The sequence below is a fragment of the Anastrepha ludens genome, chromosome 5 (assembly GCF_028408465.1).
Source record: "Anastrepha ludens isolate Willacy chromosome 5, idAnaLude1.1, whole genome shotgun sequence".
Taxonomy (NCBI): domain Eukaryota; kingdom Metazoa; phylum Arthropoda; class Insecta; order Diptera; family Tephritidae; genus Anastrepha; species Anastrepha ludens.
In genome coordinates this window covers 2687601-2709967 of record NC_071501.1, presented here as the reverse complement: position 1 = coordinate 2709967, position 22367 = coordinate 2687601, and the positions used below count along the sequence as shown (strand labels likewise).

At 35.6% G+C, this 22367-nt stretch overlaps 1 protein-coding gene and 1 long non-coding RNA gene across 2 annotated transcripts; one reads left to right on the top strand and one right to left on the bottom strand.

Moving 5' to 3' along the window:
* Window positions 1-16176: 16176 nt before the first annotated feature.
* LOC128864422 (uncharacterized) lies at window positions 16177-19390 on the bottom strand. Its single transcript, XM_054104072.1, has 3 exons — window positions 19191-19390; window positions 18763-19098; window positions 16177-16490 (listed from the first exon to the last, which is right to left on the bottom strand). The coding sequence occupies exons 1-3, from the start codon at window positions 19239-19241 to the stop codon at window positions 16278-16280; spliced, it is 600 nt and encodes a 199-aa protein (XP_053960047.1). The 5' UTR covers window positions 19242-19390; the 3' UTR covers window positions 16177-16277.
* Window positions 18959-21967, top strand: LOC128864423 (uncharacterized). The gene is made up of 3 exons (XR_008454683.1): window positions 18959-19131; window positions 20939-21148; window positions 21209-21967. It is a non-coding gene; the product is annotated as an uncharacterized LOC128864423 (long non-coding RNA).
* The last annotated feature ends 400 nt before the right edge of the window (window positions 21968-22367 follow it).

Sequence of the window (22367 nt, the reverse complement as noted above, 5' to 3'; positions counted from 1 at the left end):
GAACGAAGGAGGGGAAAAAAAGTAAAAATTGGAATTTTGGCAGACATTTTTCCAAAAAAAATGAAAATTTCGGTCAAATTTGCTTCACATTTTGTTTTTTTTTAAATAGTTGTAATTGAAAAAAATCAAACTCCTTCGTTCAAGCACGAGTAAATTGTATCTCGAACACCAGTTTTCGGGAACATTTGACAACCGACTTTGAAAACACGGTTCCGAGAAAAACGCGTTTGAAGTTTTGAGTAACAATAAAAGTGGCTTGGAGCGCACACCTTCCAAAGGCTGTATCTCCGAAACTATTATTCGGATCGACTTGAAAATTCGGGATAATGTTCTTGAGATGTTGTAGAAATTAATAAGCCAAAAAAACAAAAAATAGATTTTTTTAACCCACGAAACCCATGTAACCCCTTAATATCTGCGAAACAGATTCTTTGGAATTGTAGCATAAGAAAGCACTTAAAAAAAATTTACTGGAACTTGAAACACCCTGTTTTTTATTTAATTTTTCCGTGTGTGTAGGGTCAACAGTGGCCACGAAAAGCAAGTGAAATATCGCCAATCCAGAATGAGATATCAAAAAGTAAATTACAAAAATAAATAATAACAGTAATAAATAAAATAATGTTATAATAAAAATAATAAGAAATGTAAAATTAATCATAACACTGATAATAAGAGTAACAATAGAAGAACATCTGATTTTATTTTTTCATTCGCCTCAGGATTACAGTTTTTTGTTTGGTGCTGTTTGAATTCACTTTGTTCACAGCTGTTAATTTTTTTTTACTTATATGACGGAATAACTTGAATTTCCGAATTGCGGAATTGCTGTTGACACTTCCTGCTAATTATTAATTATTATAGTAGTCGCAATATTCTGAGTCAAATAACTCATCCTTGTTATAACAAAAGTTGCTACAAAATTTTCTTATTAATTTTATTTTATCATATTTGGATTTAGAAGACAATTTTACATTGGATATTTATTACATTTAACACTTGGACCAGCATTTTGTTTCTATAAAAAAACGTGATACGAGAAATATGAATTAAGAATAATTTTGCACCTAAACCACGTAAACGACTTACTATAATCTAGAAAAAGGTTCGACGACAGGTAATTTTTTAGTTCTACTTTTAGAAAATATATACCTGTATACCTGTGTTCAAAATAATAGGAGGGCGACTAAACAACTTTTAACTATTTTTAATTGTTATATTTTTATAAATGTATAGTACACTCGACTGCCCATAGAACCCATAGAACTCAAAGCTCCAAACTTTGTACAAAATTCACAAAAATGTAACGAGTGTAAAGAAAGTACACCAAAATTTCTAACATCTTTTCAGAAATTTTAAAAGATTCTGAGTACTCAAATTTATCGTCCATTAAATTCTGGTGTAATAAAGAGTAGGTTTAAAGTGGCTCAACATTTTCGTTGATTTAAAAAAAACCTTTCACGCTGATGTATTTTCTTCCATATAAAACGGTTCCGAACAATGCTTATGCAAAAAGATTGTTAAAAATGAGTGCGACTTCAAACATACACTTTATTATACTAGAATTGAAAGGATCTTAAAACAGAATACATTGACGTTATGTCAACATTTTGGTTAAATTTTGAAAAATTTTCAGAACGCGTCTTTAAATTTATTAAATTTTTGCACAAAGTTTGGAACTTTTAGTTAAAAAGTTTTTATTATAGAATGCATTCTACTTTGTAAAAACATAAAAAAGAAATTAAATGCAAAACAAAAAATAGTTGAAACTTGGTTTTTCGTTGCGCTCCCATTCTTTTGTCGGACATTGTAATATTAAAACGTAGTGGACAAGAACAAAGAACTTTTCGGCCGCTATAATTTTAGGAAGCTTTATTCATAAACTAAATTTAGTAGACGCAGCAGGCTTAACTCCAACTCATACTCACAAAGTAAATAAATAAATATACGCAGGTTATCATAGAGATAACAAAAGCATGGAGAAATATCGAAAATAATCGCGCAGTATGGCACTACAGCTTTTTACCGCTTGACTCTCACAGCTCTTTATTTTCATAACACCTGCGTGAAAAAAGTGGGAAATTGTGCAAACTTTTTCTCAAAAGAATGCAATGAACTGTGAGGTCGCCGCAAGCGAGGTCGCCAGCGAGTTGGCAAAAGGTGGTTTATTCACTCGAGGCGACCGAAATCTGTTTTAGGTATAATCAAATCAGTGTAGGTACTGAAGCACATTAGAAAGCCTCCGACAACTTAAAATTTTTGGTTTTCTCTTGATGCGTGGACGATGATAAAATCTTTCAACATATTTTTTGCGAATGCAAAAATAAAAGAAATGGTTAAGAAATATAAAAACAGAAGAACTTGAATGCAATATTAGCCGACTCATTTTGGTCATTGAAAAAAGATGATGCAGAATTTAATAACAACAACGAATATGACAATAATACGAACCGTATGCCACAAATTAGCCATCGTATAACCGTGCAACCGTGCACAAGCAAGAGAAAGGCTTAAGGAGTCCAAAATGGAACACAGATCAACTTGCACACTCTACAAAGGCCAAAATATTTCAAAATTTATTTCTTCACCAGTATGATTTGCATTCTTAAAATGCAAGAAGCAGAGTGGGAAAATATGTATAAAACTTTCTCTAACAAATGTCGCTACTGAAAGCGTAGGCAAGTGGCCTAAAGCCAAAAACGATAACTGGTTCGACGCTGAATGCAGCTAAGCTTTAGTTAAGAAAAATGAAGTTCGGCAAAGAATGCTAAGAAGGCCCACTAGAGAACCAAGGGAGACATATGTATAAAGCCGAGAGAATTCTCGCCACTTAACTATGCCGCGCCAGGAAAATTAAGTCGCAAAATGCCGAACTTGAAGTACTCGCAAAGGATTACCACAACAACTACAGTAAAAAATTCTACAAACTGAAACTTGATATTGTAGTTTGCAGATTTTTTAAAATAAGGGTCAAAATTATCCACACGGGTAAGAAATATTGGGTTAAGTTATTTTACCAAACTATGATCACTACATTTTTTATTAATGGTAATCGTAGGCGGCCGCCGTAGCCGAATGGGTGGGTGCGTCACTACTATTCGGAGTATAGAGAGGAACGAAGGTTCGAATCTCGGTGAAATACCAAAATGAAGAAAAAGTCTTTTCTAATAGCGGTCGCCCTCGGCAGACATTGGCAAACCTCCGAGTGTATTTCTGCCATTAAAAAGTTCCTCATAAAAATATCTGCCGTTCGGAGTCGGCTTGAAACTGTAGGTAACGCCATTAGTGGAACAACATCAAGACGCACGCCACAAATAATAGGAGGTGCTCGGCCAAACACCCAAAAAGGGTGTACGCGCCAATTATAAATATATAATCGTGGTTTTAAATGACTTTTTTCTAATAACTTAGATTAACTTGAGATCACATGAGAAGAATTTCAATAAACCGTAAGCAAAAATTGTGACGTTTAGCGGCAAAACAGCAGGTGGTCCCAAGAATGATAGAAACAAGATTGCGCCCATCAGAGCGTACGTGACGTCACGTTTGCTGAGTTGGGCAGTATTGCCAACCATTTGCTCTTCGCAATAAATTTAGTGCTTTTTTATACCGAAAATGCGACAATTTTTAAGTTTGGTGTTTATTTCTTTTTGTTTTTAATTTAAGGCTAGCGAAACTTTAGGTTAAAAAAAACTGTATTATTATACAAAAGAAGTTTAAAAAAGGCCACTCTGAGAAGATTTTAGTGCTAATGAAAATTTTTTTACTCCTATAAAATTTTATAATTTGAAAGTGCAAATTTAATTTTTGGCTCCATTTAAGGCTATGCAAAAATATTAAATGCCCCGCTCTCAACTCTTCTTAAGATTGAAAACCTTTTTACACATTTTAAAAAGTCTTTGAATTTATTGAATGCGAATTAAAACCATAGAGGTGTAATCGTTTCTTCCGGTCATCAATCCTTAGTGAGACATAGAGCATCAAGAGGTGTATTCATAGTAAAAATAAGCAACAAAATACCAGAAAATACTAAAGAAACCATACTGACATTTTTACAAAAAGAGTACCTTATCTAGTTACATAACCTCTAATATAGCAAAAAAGTCGTTCCCTTAACAAAAGAGTCTCGCTTAACAAAAAAAACTCATAAATTAAATTGTACATAAGCATAACACATTTATTTAAAAAAAACGCACATTCTACAGACAATTTGTCACGCATACAAAGTTCTTTAAGTAACACAATAAAAATTTCGTGTTTTATTTTCTTTAAATGGGCATTTAGTGCGTTTTTATATCCAAAGCTAGGCAACTCTGCAGTAGCGAGAGAGAGATTTGACTGCCGAAAGCAGAAGAACACCAACAACACCGGCAATCGCGGGCAATGCCACCAGATGTTAAAAAAAAGTAAAGCTAAATAAAACTGAGTGAATTATTTAAATAATTATTAAAAAATGTATATTTTACAAAATTATAAACATTACTTTTAATTAGAATAGGCTAGAAAAATGTCATGTGGAATGAACTAAAACTCCGAGACAAAAAATAATAAAAATAACAAAAAAAAAATGCTAAATCAAGTTACGAAAATGGTAATCTGGCCATACTGGAGCTAAAATCACGTAACTAGTTGTCAAATTCGCTGAGCGCAAAGTAACGGGACCACGATGGGCGCCATCTCATTATTCTTTGCATCATGAGGTGGTCCAATATTCTAGAGCTCTTCCCTTCCTCTTAGTGACAGCTTCACTGGCGCTTTTCACTGTTAGACTGGGTATGTCGTAATTTTATATATATAGACGTAAAAGCCAGATAAATATTTAATCCTTGTGTACCTAAGCAGATATAAAAACGTATTAAGAGATACTCATTAGAGTAACATAGCTACAAAACAGTCTACCAGATACCTTCTTCTAACGCCTACCAAACGAAATGTGGAACTTATCATGATTCAAAAACATGCGAGATTCTATCTAAGCCCGAACAAATAAAGAAATAAATCGACGTCACAAACTAATTCTGATAAAACCACCCGGCCATACACAGCCGAGATCTTCGCACACATTCCGAATTTGAGCTATTATTTTGTAGCATCACTCTTATTTTTGCTTATAGACTCAACAGATTAAAGTAAACAAACGAGGTGGATGAGAAAAAAGGGATTCGGAAGACTCAACTTCCACCATTGTGATGACTTCACAGGGTCAGGTAATATAAATAGCGGTAAAGATATGACAAGCAACCTTAAGATACATTGTTGCTTCTTGAACAAATAATAAATTTTATTAACATTGCCTTTCTTAAAATTTATTTGTATCTGACTGGAAAAAATTATTAAACGCTTCGCGCAAATTTACTTTGGGACTTAATGAATCTGACGTATCACTCAATATGTTCGTCCTATAAAATTTTCCCCATCTCGTGTACCCCCCAAAAAAAATGTAGAAATATTTCCAACAAAGCGGTTTTGGTAAGCCATAAAACCCACAAATTTGTGGCTTTTTATAGCAAGGAAAGCTGCAGCAGACATTGACAATTTAAAAAAATCTGTTTTGGAAAGTCAAAGTAAATAAACCCCAATAAGCTCCCAACAAAGCAGACAAAATGATTTGGAACTTTTACGTATCAAACAATGAAGTATTCCCCAGCATTGTTGTAATTATCTAATCTCATTTTCTACATCCATTTCAAAATGGAAATGTGCGGGTATGAATGTAACAATTGTAATCAAATATTTGAGTGAAGTGAAAACTTTTGGAAACTTCAGGAGGGAAAACCATTGCCGCCGAGTTATGTGTCCTTTTGTGTGTCTTGTCCGTTAGGTTTGGTCGTTCATCGGTTGCAATCAATTTGAGTAAAACTTATAACAAATCAACTCCCTAGTTGACAATAGTTTAACCCATAAAACTGTCTAAATTAGGGTCACATCGTTGCTTTTAGATGTGAGTACTAAAGATGCGGTTAGTTTGCTTGTGCACTTTCATTGCCTACCTGGGTGAGAAAACACAGTGCGGCGCACACATACACGCGCAAATTGAATAGTAACCTGCTAGGAAATTCGCTAGTGCCGAGCTGGTGCACTTTTAGCGAATTGAGAACCATGGCTAGTTGATATTTCTTTTCTTTTTCGTGTAACTAGCGAGTGAATTTCACGCATATTTCAATTGTCATCAAACGGCCACTTGGCGAAATTCCGAACCATTCCTAATATATCGTATCTTTGAGAAACGGAAGGAGTTTCGTAAAGTTCGCAGACCCTAGCAAACTTATCAACTTAGTACGACAAATAAAATTGTATTTTGCGGAGTTAAGGGTCCCTCTGGAATAAAAGCTAATGAAATTGCTGAGAAACTCGCTAGAGCGGGGTCGACAGCAGATCTTTACGGTCCAGAATTACCCAATGGGAAGTCACACAAGAACTCCGTCAAGTCAGAAGGCTTATAATACCTTTTACCTACAATTGGGAAGATGCGTAATGTAGACATCAGGAAAAAAGTAAATTTCCTGACAAGTAAGGTGCATAATAGTAGGAAACAAAAGGGTTTTTAGATCGAAGTGCCGGCCATTGGGCACGCTACAGAACTAGCGGAACTAGCTCGCACTGCTGCCACTGTCGCAACACTCCATACAAGTATTGGAAACCAATAAAGAAACTCTAGATTCTATATTTAGAAGAGAGTAAAAAATTTTTACTCTCAATTTCTTTTCTTTAATTTCGCATTATAATAATTCAGTTCATTATTATTGAAATTCTAATGTGACATAATAGTTCACAATTGAAAGAATATTTCGCATGTCGTGGCACTTCTACTCGTGAATTTGGCAAAATCAGCTGTTGAGTTGACGTAATTGTAGGGTGTTACCTAAATTTATTTGTTAACGAACAACTTTTTTTCTTTTCTATTATCATTCTTATTTTCATTATCTTGAACTAACTTTTCATATTTCTTTACCAATGTTCGCCACTTGACACTCTCTTCCTAGTTCTCTCACACATTTTCATTTAAAATTAGCTCACGGCAAAGTTACGCTCATTTTTCCACTTCAATCTGCATCAACTTTTATTCTATAATTCCTGTTTCACTGGTTCAAGTTTTTCCTGCAGGGTAATAGTGAGCAAATACAAATACTACTCATGTAATCTTTATTAAGAAGTTGTCAGCTGTGGCTGATTGGAATGTGTCATTGTGCATGATTTGCATACAGGCAAGTAGGAATTTTTTCGCCTCCTTACTTCATAGAATGGTTTGAAAGAGAAATTAATTACATGAACAGCTTTGTCTTTATTGCTTCTGGTCATTTTGGCTATTTTACTTAATTCCGTTTGTTTGCTATTTCAAAGCGAGAACCATTACTGGTTTTTTCCCCCTTCCGTAACCTCATCTTTCTTGTTGGGCGACTCCGATTGGTATGTGAGCGACCTTTTTGTATTCTTTGTTTTACTGGCTGGCGATTACTGCTTCTGTATTAAACACGCATTCATTTGAGTTTAAGATGGGTCAAATCAATTCGCATATGCTTTGGGTAGCAACTTGCCTGCATAATTCGTAGACAATTGGCTATTATGGCAACCCTTTTTGGCCTTCCTGGTAGGGTATGTGTGCAGGTATATTTAAAGCTCGAATACCCTTTAAATTGTATGCTGATGCCTTGCGAGGCATGGTGTTGACACATTTTTAGATTAATAACCGAGAATGAGTTCTCCGGAATTTGGTTAGTTTTTGTTTAGAAAATACGAATCACTGTTTGTTGTAATGAGCAGAATGAAAACGCAAATTTTTATATTTGTAATGATTGAATGTGTGGCACATGACAAAAATTTGGTAATTTTATTCACAAAGGAAAGTAACATTTACTAGAGAAACCTTGCCGTTCATACCAATTAATAAAGGAACTCAGTCACAAATTAAAAGTACCATTTTATGTATCAAAAACTTCAAGCCTTAGCTGCCAGAAGCACGCAGATGTCACAAGCTCTCATTGCCGTTGTGTTTGTGAAAACACACAGAATGCAATACGTGAATCCTTTATGTTTTTTTATTAATATTTAAAGAAGCGAAAGCATTACTAGGTAGGCAGGTATATCACATAAATATGTAATCAATCGATGTGTGGTTGGATCGCCGTTGGCGATAGCTCCCCATGCATGTATTGTTTTACAATTTACAGCCGCGGAACTATCCGATGAATAGAAAAAATTTAGAGAAATATGCATTCGATTTCAATTTATTAGTCAAGCCTCCTGATCAAAGTATTCCCTACCTACTTTCTTACGGATATTCAAGGGAATTTGATGTGGTCTGAGTAAGTGTGTGGTTAGAAAAGTTTATTTTGTATGCTTCGCTAGCTTCTTCATTTTTCGCTAGCTTCTTTTTTTTTGCCTATAAGTATGCTTATCAAATTTATTGCCAAACACTTCTAACTGAAAGTGTGAGTGTGTGCGTATTACTTCAATCTCAGCCTCATCACACTCGACTGATACTAATAAGAACAAGACCTGTTTTATGGAGTTTCAAGTCGCTAGCAGGGATGGTAAAACAATTTATTACTCGATTAATCTTTCATTAATTGCACGACCAAAAAATTAATTGCAATGAAATACAAGATATTAGCGATTAATCGGCATTTTCGATTATTTTTCTGTTTGATGTTAAATTAATGAAGTTTTCGGCTACGAGTTTTGGGTTCCGATGTGATGAGAATGAGTAATATTCGTTCTCTAAAACTGGAGGATATTTACAGATTTACCAAAGAATCTGGAAAATTCTCACATTACTAACTATTTCTATCTCTGTCTCTATTCTTTCCTATCTCTTTCTCTGACACTTTTTCTCCTTCCCTCCTTGACTATCAACCCCCTTTCCAGAGCTTTAAATACAATGGGCTTTTTAGCCTGAGTGTTTTAGGAGCCTCGAAATCTCCTGGTGCTCCTTGGCTCGACCTTTTCAAATTTCAATTTCAATTTCAAAAATTGTTTTCGAAGTTATATTGGTATGATATAAAAAAAAATTACATAAAAGTTAGGTGCATAGTTTTTTTATTGGTTAATCTGCTTTCGGTTTTAGACACGTTTTGCGGGCAGAGATATACAAGTCGAGTGCGACTATATGTAGGAAAGGAGGCAAAGGTTTGGATTGGAATCTTGATCTTAGTATCTTAAATTTTGAGAAAATTCCCCTAATTTCACTTCTTACAGGATCCACTTACGAATGAGTGGTGTGCCTAAATATCGGGTGTTTTTTTATCGATATCGATAACTATGGTTTTACAGCTGAGATTGGCAAACTGTGTTGACATTTCCGTTCAGTAAGGTTTGGCTAGGCATCATGAATCGTATCGTTCAACGCCAAATTGTGGATATTTACTTTTAAAAAATAAATCTGTTGAAGAAGTTCATAGAGCGAAAAACCCTTTAGTACCAATTTCGATGTGAAAAAAATGTTGCGTTCAATTAATTTCATAATGATTCGATAAATCAGAACAGCAAATTCGTTCTCTGAAAAAATTACTTGATGAATTCTATTAATTCTATTCATTTGATTGATCTTGCATCCCTAGCAGCAAGTCTCACCAAGTCACTCAAATCGCGCAACTCGCCTGCTGTTAATATTTTCAACTCTCATATCAGGCTTATAAAGCTCTGCAAAGCTCATATCGAATTGTCGGATTCCCAGCATTTTGAAAACGGCATGTTTTTTCATAGCTGTCTGACCAAGCAACTAACTGAAACAAATTTCAAAGATAAAATAATTTATCCAAAATTTTATTTTGAAACAGCTTCAACTCTAAGATTTTTTTTTTACTGTAATGAAAAAACATAAATAAATTTAACAAACTTTTGATCTGCAATGCCAGCACACGAAACCAAATTATTAAACTCATCCTCCTGCCATTCTTTCCTTAACGTCGTTGCGTCGATTCTTGTTACTTTTCCGGCATCTAGCATAAATTTTCCGCTTCCCATATATAGTTAGAATAGATTATACGTGTATATATATATTGGCGCTGTTTGCGCATTTGGCCGAGCTCCGTCTGCTAATGGTAGTGCGCGTCTTGGTGCTGTTCCACAAATAAAGGTACTTACAGTTTTAACTCGCCTCGGCATATGGCTTTTTATGAGGAGCTTTTTCAGGGCAGAGATACATTCGGGGGTTTGCCATTACCGACAGTGGAGCGAATCTATTAGAAACAATTGTTTCTATCGATTGATGTTTCGTGCCCGGGTTTCGAAACTCTGAACTTCCGAGTGGTAGTCACGTCCCAACCGATTCGGCTATGGCGGCTGAGATTTCGAATATTCACATATTTTGCCCGATTTCCAAGTCCATAATGTAAATCGAAAAACCAAAAAAGTGTTTCTGAGAAGTTTAGAGTGGCGATACACGGAATTCGTGAGCCAAAATTTGAGCTTTTCGCAAGTCGCATATGATTTTTATGATAGGCTGAAGGTTTGTCATTACCTGCTGATAGGTAATATTTAGCGTTAAAAGTACACAACAGGCTTAAAATCCGGGACTAATCGCATGAAAGCAATTTGTACACCCAGTAGATACGATATAAAACCTCAAGACGTATTAAACTGCAATGTTTTAAATTTTGCAATCTCGACAGACTCCAATCTTGCCGCATGTCTGTGAGTTACTCAGCGCTGCCATCTTGTGCATATGTAAATATATGACTGCTGCTCCTTCATAACCAAATATGGCGCAGCATAATGCCACGAGGCATACGCCCATCAACCAATCATGAACGCATAAGCGGCATAATGCCTACCCATTACACACAGCCCTAAGTGAAAGATACGGAGCGAGCCAGCCGCAGCAGGAGCACAACAAATCAGTGAAATAAACGAGGGAAAAGTGCGTCACTTGCAGTGCGGCGCTTCTTTTGGCAACCGAATATGCGATGCTTCAACGGCAACACTTTGCTCTTACCCAGCAACACCGAACACAATGGCATATAACAAATTTTCCTGTCGTCTTCTTTTCAGTAAACCTCTCGGTTAAGTTTATTTGACTAAGGAACACAACTGCCAAAAAAAACACCGAATACGCTAACAAGGAAGTAAAGTGAATTTATGCGCTTAAACAAGTAAGCCGTACGAGCAGCGAGAGGAATTCGTATAAGTAAATACGTTTATGTTACTGTAATGCCAAGAAAATCCACCTTGGCTGCCACATACGCAGACACATCAGTGGTCTCTGTATCGCATTTGTTGCTGTACAAAGTTATATGTGGGTATCTGCGCCAATGTGACCGCAGGATACATCCTGTCGTCAGCACCGCATTTTTGCGCGATGCTCTAAGGGACCCAAACCACATTTATGTATTGCGAAGATGTAATATATCGTTTGCATTAAAGGAAGCTTCGAAAGTCGGTGTTTGCAAAAAATTACCCAATACGAGAGAGCTTATACATACATCAATTCTCATGCTCCAACAGCATTTTATTATATTTTATGCATGTGTGTGTGCGTTCAATAAGTATGTATTTGTAGGTTCCGCTACCAACCGCACATTTTGTAGAGTAAAGAAATCCCAAGTACGCAGTAGATTTTGTACTCTCCGTTTACGCGTCTAACCAACAAATACCATAAGAAGTCGTTAATAATAAAAGTAAGCTTTGGAAACTTAGAAGTTACTGAAAACATTTACGTACTCCAATGTGCATATGTATATGTATGGCAGCGCACAGCTCTGGGCGAATCCCCTTGCGCGCGGCCTTACTTAATAGCATAAAACAAGAAAGGAAAAAATGAAAAGTATATTACCAACAACAAATCTTTTATGACAGCGACCTAACGTGTCGCAAACAGCACGAGATAGTCCTACAGCGAAGTGAGTGGAGTTGAGCGAGCAGGACGCGCCACATCGTCCTTCTGCCAGTCAAAGTCAATGCAACAAACGAGGAAGCACCTATAGTTTTTTACGATTATGTAACTCATGCGAGTGTGACAGCAACCATAAAGGCTTCATAAAAAATTCATAAAGGCAACATGCGAAGACTCTCAGGCACACATTGCAATTTTCTCTGTATGTAATTCTGACAAATTATTTATAACATAAAATTTATATGGTAAATCATCTATTGGGAAAAATTACGTTTCATCATGGTGCATAAAAGTGTTGCGGAAGCGGAGTCGACAGTTCAATGAAAACCATTACCGCGCCCTGGATCAAACACCTACGGGTTGGGGTTTTTGAAAATGCTGATTGTGGCTCAGCGTGGCGTGGAAGAAAATGAATTATATGCTTCGAATTTTCGCCTTGAAAATACTTTAGCGATAGAATAGCCAACTAAGTGCACTTAAAGAGATGAGGCTCGAGACGGTACGTAAATCGTAGTGCGGCTATGATGACTGCGACTCCTAACTTCAGCTCACAAGAAGAGCAAATATATGTTGTCCTCATAGTTATCTTTTGCAAGCGAGACTGTGTTGGATATGATTATTATATATAAACAATTAGCGCGTACACCCTTTATTTGCCGCCTCCGACTCTTATTTAGATTTTTCAATGGATGTCTATTTCTGAAAAGAGGATTTTATTTAATATCCATTTGTCAATAGTCAATAATCAATAATCAAGAGAAGATAATTAATAGTCAGTAGTCAGTAGTCAAAGTCAAATAGACAGAAGTCAGTATCCAAAGATCAATCGTTAAGTAGTCAAAAGTCAATAATCGGTGAATTGTCGATAGTAATCGATAGTAATCGTAGTAGCCAATGACCATCAGGCATGAGTCAACTTTGTTTTTTTGTTTTTAGCGGTAAAGTTGGTTTTGTTTTTTGCTATTTTGGCGGTGACGTTGGGTTAAAACCTTCCATCATGTGCTAACCGTCGCTACCACGTGTGTGGGGATTCCACTAAAAACATCCCTCCTCTTTTCTTGGATTTTTCACTGAACGTCGGGACTGCTTCCGCATTGCTTCGAGGTAGAGGTATTAGTCAATAGTCAATAGTCAGTTGTCAATAGTCAGAAGAAGAGGATTTAAAAATGACTATAAACACTAACAAATAGCTTCGGCGTTTTGTTTCGGGCTGAGTTTTTTGTTCCGGAGCTGCTCGGCTGTTTACACTCCAGAGGTCATTTCGTTCTTATGCTCATTTGCCCGAAAATTAAAAAAAAACCAACCTATTATAGAACTGAAATGTAATTTATTAAATTTGATAAACCCACATTATCCTCCAGCTCGACTCTAAACGGCAATTAAAAACTGCGTCGAGAAGCCAGTTACCGAAACATCAGAAATGAGCCAAAAATTTGTTTTACTTATTCAAGTTTTCCCTTGATTTTCCAAACTTCTCCACCAAGAGAAGGCACTTAACTACGTATGTACATACAATACTCTATTTCCTTTTTTCCATCAGAATCATAAATTCGATTTTCCTCAGCACGGTATAGCAACATTTACGCTCATACCTACATATCTATGTAAATACATGTGTAGTTTCCTCTTTGCATATTACCATCTTCACACGTTCAACAGATAAAAAATCTGAAAGTCCAATTACATTAATTGAAGTGTACGTAGTTATTGTAGCACACAGGGCACTCACTTTTGTTATTTCCGAGGTCCATATTTTGTATTCATATACGTTAATGTGTGTACACATGTACACAAAGGGACGCCTATACAAAAATTTTGTATGATATGATCTAAAGCCATTGGGGTTTTCACTACCTACAGTGTCTCAGAAAAGTTTATTTATTTATTTATTTTAGAAATTGGCTTAAAGAGTAAATCTTATAAGCTAATTGTAACATAAAGCGATAGCGTCGAGGCCTTACGCTTAAACTGTCTATATGGAGTCCTTTGTATTGTATCTTAAATTCTATGGTATAGGTTGGTTATTTTAAGGAATTTTGTTATTAAAGATATTGAATCGGAGGTTGGAGAAGATAGATGCGTCATTGGAGTTGAGTTGCTGAAGGAACTGGCATACAACCAGAAACCATAACAGAATCAATGGAGTTTAGGCTTCTGATTCGTGGCTTTTTATTTGGCTTCCGCTATACGACACACTTAGAAACTCCACTGGGAGCACGAAATAGAGGACGAAAACTTGAAATGGGAACAGGTTAAGGCAAAACCTGAAATGCAAAATAAATGAAAATCAATTGTGCTGACACTATGCGTCCAGTGATCGGCGCGATTGCAATTAATCATCGACTTCATTATATCATACGAAGGCCATCGGCTCCTAATATGGTATACTTACTTTTTTCTCTAAAAATTACGGCTTTCCAAAACTCAGAACTTTATGTTTTGTAGATGTTGGCGAACAAAAAATGCTTTTCTTTTTTTGATATAACCGGTTTTTCTGGTGCTATGCGGCAGTGGGCTGTTGTTACTCCTGAGTACTCTGGGCACTGCCTCAACGGATACTTGGGTGTGAAGTATTGACTTTAGTTTCTCGTTAGCTGCTGGGTTTGACAAAGGGGGCTTTCACTACTTTCTTTTCATATTTGGCGATCTTCTCTACCCGTCAGCCGCTTTGGTGGACCTTAATGTATTCAGTTTTCTAAAATTCAGCGCTTTTTGCACTGTTTTATTTCGATTTTTATCATTTGGCGACATCGATTAAATCTATTACAAATTTATTTCACAGATTTATCGTCGTTGTGAAGTATTTGTTTTCAGCTGTAGTTAATTTTTTAGCCTTTGTTATTTTTGATATAAACAGTACAAACAAAATGAATTCAAATAAAGGTTGCATTAGTAATGGTACACTCTAGTTGCCCCCAGATCAGCTAAAACTAAATAAATAAAGCGAACCTGGTTTCAAAACCAATAAGCAAATTACTTGTGGGAGCACAGAATCCCATTTTCACTTGTTTTTTGTTATAACTACTTAAAGGTACAATATTTGTGCTTGCTGTGACACAATTTTTTTAGGAAATGCGCAACAATAAGAAAACGCATTTAAAAAACCTAAGTTCGTCTACTTAAAAGATAACAAATTTGAAATTTGTGCATACAAGCGACTATGCAAAATACTTCTTTGAGTCACTGTATCGCACCCGTTAGCACAGCAGTTGATTGTCACTTCACTGGCGCCACTTCAATTTGGTTTGTTCATCTTTTTTGTTTTTTGTTTTCTATTACCACAAAAAGCTAACTGTCCAGTCGGTTAACGCAAATTCACATGGCCAGAGTTTTTTTATGGGCATTTATATGTAGTTTGTGGGCTTGTTTCATACATGAATGAATATAAAGGTTATTTGAACTTTTTGGGACTGCTCAGTTATAACAAAATTCTAAAAAAAATTTAAACAATTTGGAAGCTTGTGGAGTAGTAGAGAAAAAATAGTCCTATCCTTAAGTCTGTAATTTTAGCCATGAAACCATGATAAAAAATATTTTTTCCGGTTTTTCTTTTTTCTTTTTTTTTTATTCTTTTTAAGATTTTTTTTTTTAATTCTGTTTATTTTTTTAACTCCCTTTTGCCTTCCTTAACTCTATATGTATATGTGTGTAGTAGTTAGTAGTAAGTATGTATTAGATGATAACTTAACTAGTCATTACAACCGTGAATCAGATTCGTTCACACCCGCGTAGGATTTGCCATTATCAGGCGCATTTTGCGGGATTTTTCGGCTCCTTTCTCCGTTTTTGACTGCGCGCGCTGATGAGAAGAGGAGCCAATTGTAGGGCCTTCCTTGTCGATAAATTTTAGAGTAACTCCAGTCTCTGTTAGTCCACTGGATACCTCAGCGCCTGGCATCGAACTTGGACGTGCTCGCATGGTAGTCAATCGCACTAACCATTGCGCTACGGAGACCCCAACTTTGACTCGCGCAAAACGAGTGCATGTAGTGGCACGTCCAATCGAGTCGAGTCGGCAAGAGTATGCATGTGTGCGTATATGCGCGCATGTGGCTTCGTTGGTGGCAAGTGTAGAGCGAGACTGAAGGGATGCCTCATTTGTGCACGTATTTGTGTGCATTCGTGTGTCTTCATGTGTAAACATTTGTTAACAGTTGTGAGCGGTAATTTATGAACTGTCAAACACAATACGAGAGCACGCGTAGTGTTAAACACATTTTCCGATATAAAAAACTTATCTACCCTATCTACATACATATTTTTATCCCACTTATAGTTGGTATAATCAAGTATTTCCAAAAGTTTATAATGAAATCTATGTAGTTTTAGTTAGTACTAAATATATATGTATTTTGAAAAACTTTCTTCTTTTTGTACTTCGTTCAACAAAGTGTTTAGTCTCAGACTTTTTTCAAATTAATTTTCACAATTTTTATTTTTTTCAAATTCACTTATTTTGCCATTTCTCAATCTGTTCGTCGATAGTTGATCCCATGGCTTTTCCACTCGCCTTGGCCATTTTCAAAAAATATACGGACACATCGCTTAGGAACTTCTTTGTCGTCTCCTCCAGGCCACTATCGTTTAGAATTTCCAGGTAACGTGTATTTGATACGCCAGTATCCTTTTCATTATTCAGCAGGAAGGCAGTGTCACTGAACTGAAAGAAATGTGTGAATACCATTTGAGGAACAATCAAGAGGAGAGAATGGCAAACCTAGTTTCATAAGCAATTGATTTTTTATTTAAATGACTGTTTATTTTAATTTACCTTGGAAGTTCAATCGAATAAAAGTTTTCTAATTCCATAATTTTTTGAAATTTAAATTAACTCAGCTGAAGTCAGTTCGTACTATTTTGAAAACTGAACTCGACTGGCTCTGCTATGCTTAGTTTAATGTTTTAAAGATTACTTGGCTTCAACTGCAACTTTAGGTATTTAAAGCAAAAATAATACATGACTTATAGATTTAGTTCCTCTGTTATTTAGTTTTACAGTTAAGTCATCAATCAGTTCTACCGAGGTCAAGGCAGCTAATCAACTTTAGTTACGTCCAAATCAATTAAGACTATTACAATTCAATTCAACTCAACTCACTTAATTCACATTAAATTTTCGTTTTAATTAGTTAAGTTTAATTTAATTCAATTTATTTTTTATTAATTCCATTCGATTTATTTTAATTCACTTTATTTCAATTCATTTGAGCTCAATTTTGCTTTACTTTAAATCACTCTACTTCGCTTTACTCTCACTTTACTTTACTTAACTCTCTCCTATCGTTATTTCCTTCATTTACTTTACTCCTCCCTTACTTAAGCTTACTTTACTTTACTGTACCTAACTAAACTCTCTTCTTTTTAATTTGCATGTTCGTTTTCGACTTAAGCGATCATACAATTCAAGTTTCATTACAATTCGATTGTAATTTACAATTTAAAGTTCCTAAAAAATATTGTTTGTGATTTCGTTAAAAGCTTCTCTGTCTTTTGTCACATTCCACAACTCTCTGACGTCCATTGTCTAATATTACACATCCATGATATATGTTTTCTTCCAATACTTCGTCTACTTTCTTTGTTAGCTTCCTGGATGACTTCCAACATTTTGCACTTCCGATTTCGTAGAATATGCCCTAAATAAGCTGTCTCCCTTAGCTTCACCGCCTTGAGAAGCTGCCTAGTCTGGTTTATTCGGAAGCGTGATCAATCCATGAGATTTTAAATATTCGCCTGTATATCCACATTTCAAGAGCTTCTTCCCGTTCCTGTCAGCCACTTTAAGGGTCCATATCTCCATGGCATACAAAAGTACTGACCATGCGTATATATGTTAAATATATATATTTTCCCATAGCTCCTAGGAGAAACATAGTGCCTCAATGACCATACGTAGCATTTGACGAAACGAATTTTTGGCTGCATGTCAGTTACGTGGCTCACAGAGCACTTTTTAATTTCTTCGGAGCAGTCCCAGTTCTCATTAATCTGACATCCAAAGTATCTGATATTTCGATCATCGATAAAATTAAATTATTGTAATTTTTTTTTTACCTACATCAATGAATTTTTCCTTAGCGACATTGATTTTCAGGCCGTATTTATTGCTGTATGCACCAACCTTATCTAAAATGCTTTATAGATCTTTCATATGATGTTGTTCATAATCACCAAACTCCCCCACCGTTATTTAATTAAGTTACTTTACACTACTAATTTTACTTGACTTTATTCCTCTTTTCTTTTACTGCTCATTGACCTTACCATACCTAATTTTACTTTATATATATATATATATATATATAATTGGCGCGTACACCCTTTTCGGGTGTTTGGCCGAGCTCCTTCTCCTATTTGTGGTGTGCGTCTTGATGTGGTTTCACAAATGGAGGGACCTACAGTTTCAAGCCGACTCCGAACGGCAGATATTTTTATGAGGAGCTTTTTCATAGCAGAAATGCACTCGGAGGTTTGCATTGCCTGCCGAGGGGCGACCGCTATTAGAAAAGTGTTTTTCTTAATTTTGGTGTTTCACCGAGATTCGAACCGACGTTCGCTCTGTGAATTCCGAATGTTAGTCACGCACCAACCCATTCAGCTACAGCCGAATTGGTTTAATTAACTTTACTTAATTTTGCTTTCCTTTACTTTATTGTGCTTTATTTTTAATTTGCTCCTCTTCACTTTACTTTACTTCATTATATTTTATTTCACTTCTACTTTACTTTTATTTTACTTTTTTTTACTTTACCTTTCTTGTACTTTAATTTATTTTTGCATTACTTCACTTTCTTTTCTTTTATTTTGCTTTATTACAATAATTACTTTTTTCACTTCACCTTCGTTTACCTTACTTAACTCGCTTTTCCTTGACTCTACTTACTCAACTTTACTCCACTTTTACTTCATCTTACTTTACTTCGCTCACTCACCTCCACAAATGTGTCGCGCCACATTTTGTCCTTGTCTCGCACAGAGTCCGCCAATATGGCCTTCTCCAATCTCTCAATATACTTTTCAATGTCAGCCACTCGCTTAACTGTGGGCGAAAGATAATCCTTGACTTTGCTGAAATAATCTATTTGCGAACGGAACATGGTATCTAGGAAGGTCTTCGTCTCATTCAAAGCTTCGCGTTCGAATTGCTCTCGGGTGGCACTGCTGATGAAACTGTCTTCCAAGGAGTTCTCATCAGGTCTTTCCGTTGTAAAGAATTCATAATTTTCAGCACTGCGTGGCACACGTATTATGCTGGCTAAAGTGAGGTGCTACATTGTGGGGAATACCACAGAAAAGAGCAGGTATGAAAGTTTTCTAAAGTTTTAAGTGCTTTGATCATTTTGTTAAAAATACTTCTTACCTCTGCACTTAACAAAAATATTAAAACTAATATAAACAATTGCTGTGTCATTTCTTTATGTGCACTTTCACAAAATTCAAAAGTGTGCGTTTTCTTATGTAACACAAAATGCTTACAACACCTTCTGCTAGTTAACTGCTACTGAAGATTTGTTTTTATGTAAATAAATATTTTTGCCTAAGTCGAGACATGAATCTTATTGATCACGCTACTGGCTTATCAGCTAACATTTGCCTCACTGCGGCGCTACTGGCGGGCTATCAGGTCGGAGAAAAATCATTTCGCTTAGCTGGCTGCTGATAACGCAGATATTTTTAAATGAATATTGCTACATAGACTCGTATATTTACATATTGAACTCGCATGCCAAAATGGGGGAGATAATTGAAATTTCTTAAATATGGAAACAAATAAATTAATAAAATTATAATTTACGTGCCAAATATGTCACATTCAATGTGAAATGCGATTACTCTATTTGATTGAAATTTCAAGCTGAATGAAATGTTTGCTACGCCAAACTAATTTTACTGCTTTTTTAGTAGCTTTTTCATAAAATATTTTTCGCTTATCACCATTGTCACCTGCCTGTCACACTTCTCGCAAGCCGTCGATAGATTCATTCATTACATGAATTCCTTTCGGTGTCTTATCGATTGGCCGCCCGCCAGTGTATTTTCCTATCCTATCATCATAATGGGCCGTCTAACTGTCATTGAACCCTTTTCAACTCGGAACAGCTGTGAAATGTTTTTTATTGTGTTCGCTTATTCCTTTGAAATCTGTTTTGGTTTTGTTTGGGTTGTATTTGTTTTTTTTTTTTTTTTTTATTCTCACACACTTACACTTACTTGTCCCCTCTCACACCCAACAAACTCCCATAATTGACAGAGTGCTTTTGCTGCCCCAATCGCTCGCCGTTTGCCTATGTTTTCATCATCACTCACTGCCACTTATAGGTGGTAGTGTTCCGTGAATCCCCTTTGATGAAAATGTATGCGAGAATTTCCACACATGTTCGAAATTTCCAATGCAAAATATAAAAGGAGAAAGACAACAAGTCGGTAAGAGCGCTGAATATTGTCTAGAAAATGGTTTGAAAGGCTTTGAATGAATAGAAAGGCTTTTTTTTGCGCCCAAACGTTATTACTTTATTTTCATTGTCATTTTAGAAAAGCAATGACATTTCCTAAACATTCACAAAAGTACTTTGGGCGCATATCTTTGATAATTTCTGACACGTGTTTCGGATGATTCCACTTTTGGTGCGAGCATAACAATGTCAGATCAAATGCATAAAACTCCCTCACTGTTCTTGGGGTGTCAAGGCACTCAAGTGGGAGCAGTAATATAATTTGTCTGTCAACAGACTTGTGCTCGCTCATTTCACACGCATTCTTCACTCGCTCTTCCAATTAGTCGTTGTTCATACTCCTTGTACAGGCTCATAAGTAAAAACACTCTCAGCTAGTTGTCAAAAAATGCCCACAGCTGAGATCACCTGATTCTAAAACGTTCTTTTCTGTAACATGGTTGCATAAAAAATGATTAAATTTCATGGAAAAACGTATAAAAAAGTCTAAAAAATATCATAAAAATTCTGCTATTTCTCAATAAAATAAGTGTTATAGCTAAGAAATATATTAATAATATTTGTTAGTGTAAATTTTCCAAGTCAAAGATATTATTATGCATTTTTCTCTGGTGGATATTCTATTGATTTTTATGTATAAAAATTCTTGGTATAGCAACCGCACCAGTACGCCAACCAAAAATACCAAGCACTCACACCATTACACACTTGACTGCCTGTCAAACTCACTCCACGGGTGCCTGTCAGAAAATAGGAACAGAACAGGTTTTTAACTTGTATTTTTGTACAATGTTCAGGCCATAGATAACTAGATGGGAAACGGAAAAAACAGTGATGAATCGTGAAGCGTTTTCCACGATTTCAGGTAATGTTTTTAAAATTTAACTAAATTAAATTAAATTAAATTTTAAACAATCGATTGTAGATTTACGATGCTCTGTATTTGAGGGCTGACAATGGAATAAATCGAATACTATAAAAAAATGAAAAATATGCTTAAGCTCGGACGCTTACAATTTAATGAAAATGTACTGCTTTTTCGCTTCTACGATGTTAAGATCACCTGTCATGTGATTTTCTGAGATAACAGGTAGAAATGCAATGAGCGAAGAGAGTTTGAAAAAAAAAAATGCTTATATAAGTTAATAATTGAGCAGCCAAGGCGAATAGAATCTAAGAGGGTATCCTATCATTCCTGTTGGACAGCAACAATGCATAAGCGAAGGGGCAAAGATAGTGGGGATAAGTAAGCACGCGGTTCAACGAAGACAACAAATAAGTCAGCGACAACAACAACTGCAGTGATGAAAGAGCGTGCATACAAATTCGACAATTGCGCCGTAAAATTGGAAGTACAGGTACGGCGACGCTGAATTAGTAAGGAGGGGTGTGAACAGACATTAACTGGATGCTTTAAAAAACAATTGGGAATTTCGCAATTTCCACATCAGCACAAAAAAAGGGCAATCAGTATAAAATACGTATAGTAAATAAGCAAAAATTCAATAATTAAGATTTAAATGAAATTGCCAAACATTCAAAGACAAAATTAAGGAAGGCGAAAAACGTAATTATAAAGATATGTTAAAAATATTCCAATTTTTGAATATAACAAAAAAGTAGATAACAAAAACTAATTTGTAAAATACCAAGTAAATTAACAAGGATAACTTTTAATTCTTGATAGCATAGAAAAAATGTTGTTTGTAAAATATCACTAATTAAAAATATCATAATTCAATTTCAATTCACTAATCTCCTTATCACCATTGCTAGGTGGGAAGTTGAAAACTCATTGCTCCGAAGCATCCTCGCTGCAACTTTCTCTTTACTTTTGACATTTTCTTGCTGAAAAAACAGTATTACAATATAATTTATTAAATTAAAACATCAGCCTAGCATTAACTTTTATATTTACTTCCTTCATTTTTATTTTTCTCTTTTATTTGAGCATAAATTCCAGAAAAATATGTAAATCGCGACATTAACGTAAAAATGAACTGTTTTCGTCAGTTACTTTTGGCGCCTTGCTTCTGGCAGTTCGCCATTTCATCTAGCAGCTGTTTATCTGCCCAGGGGTTGGC

Bases quoted from the DNA above. Each gene is read 5' to 3' on its own strand.
- LOC128864422 (XM_054104072.1), bottom strand. From the start codon at position 19,241: ATGACACAGCAATTGTTTATATTAGTTTTAATATTTTTGTTAAGTGCA. The intron at 19,099-19,190 runs GTAAGAAGTATT...CCCACAATGTAG, and splicing joins TATTTTTGTTAAGTGCAGAG to CACCTCACTTTAGCCAGCAT. The intron at 16,491-18,762 runs GTGAGTGAGCGA...CATTTCTTTCAG, and splicing joins GGCGCGACACATTTGTGGAG to TTCAGTGACACTGCCTTCCT.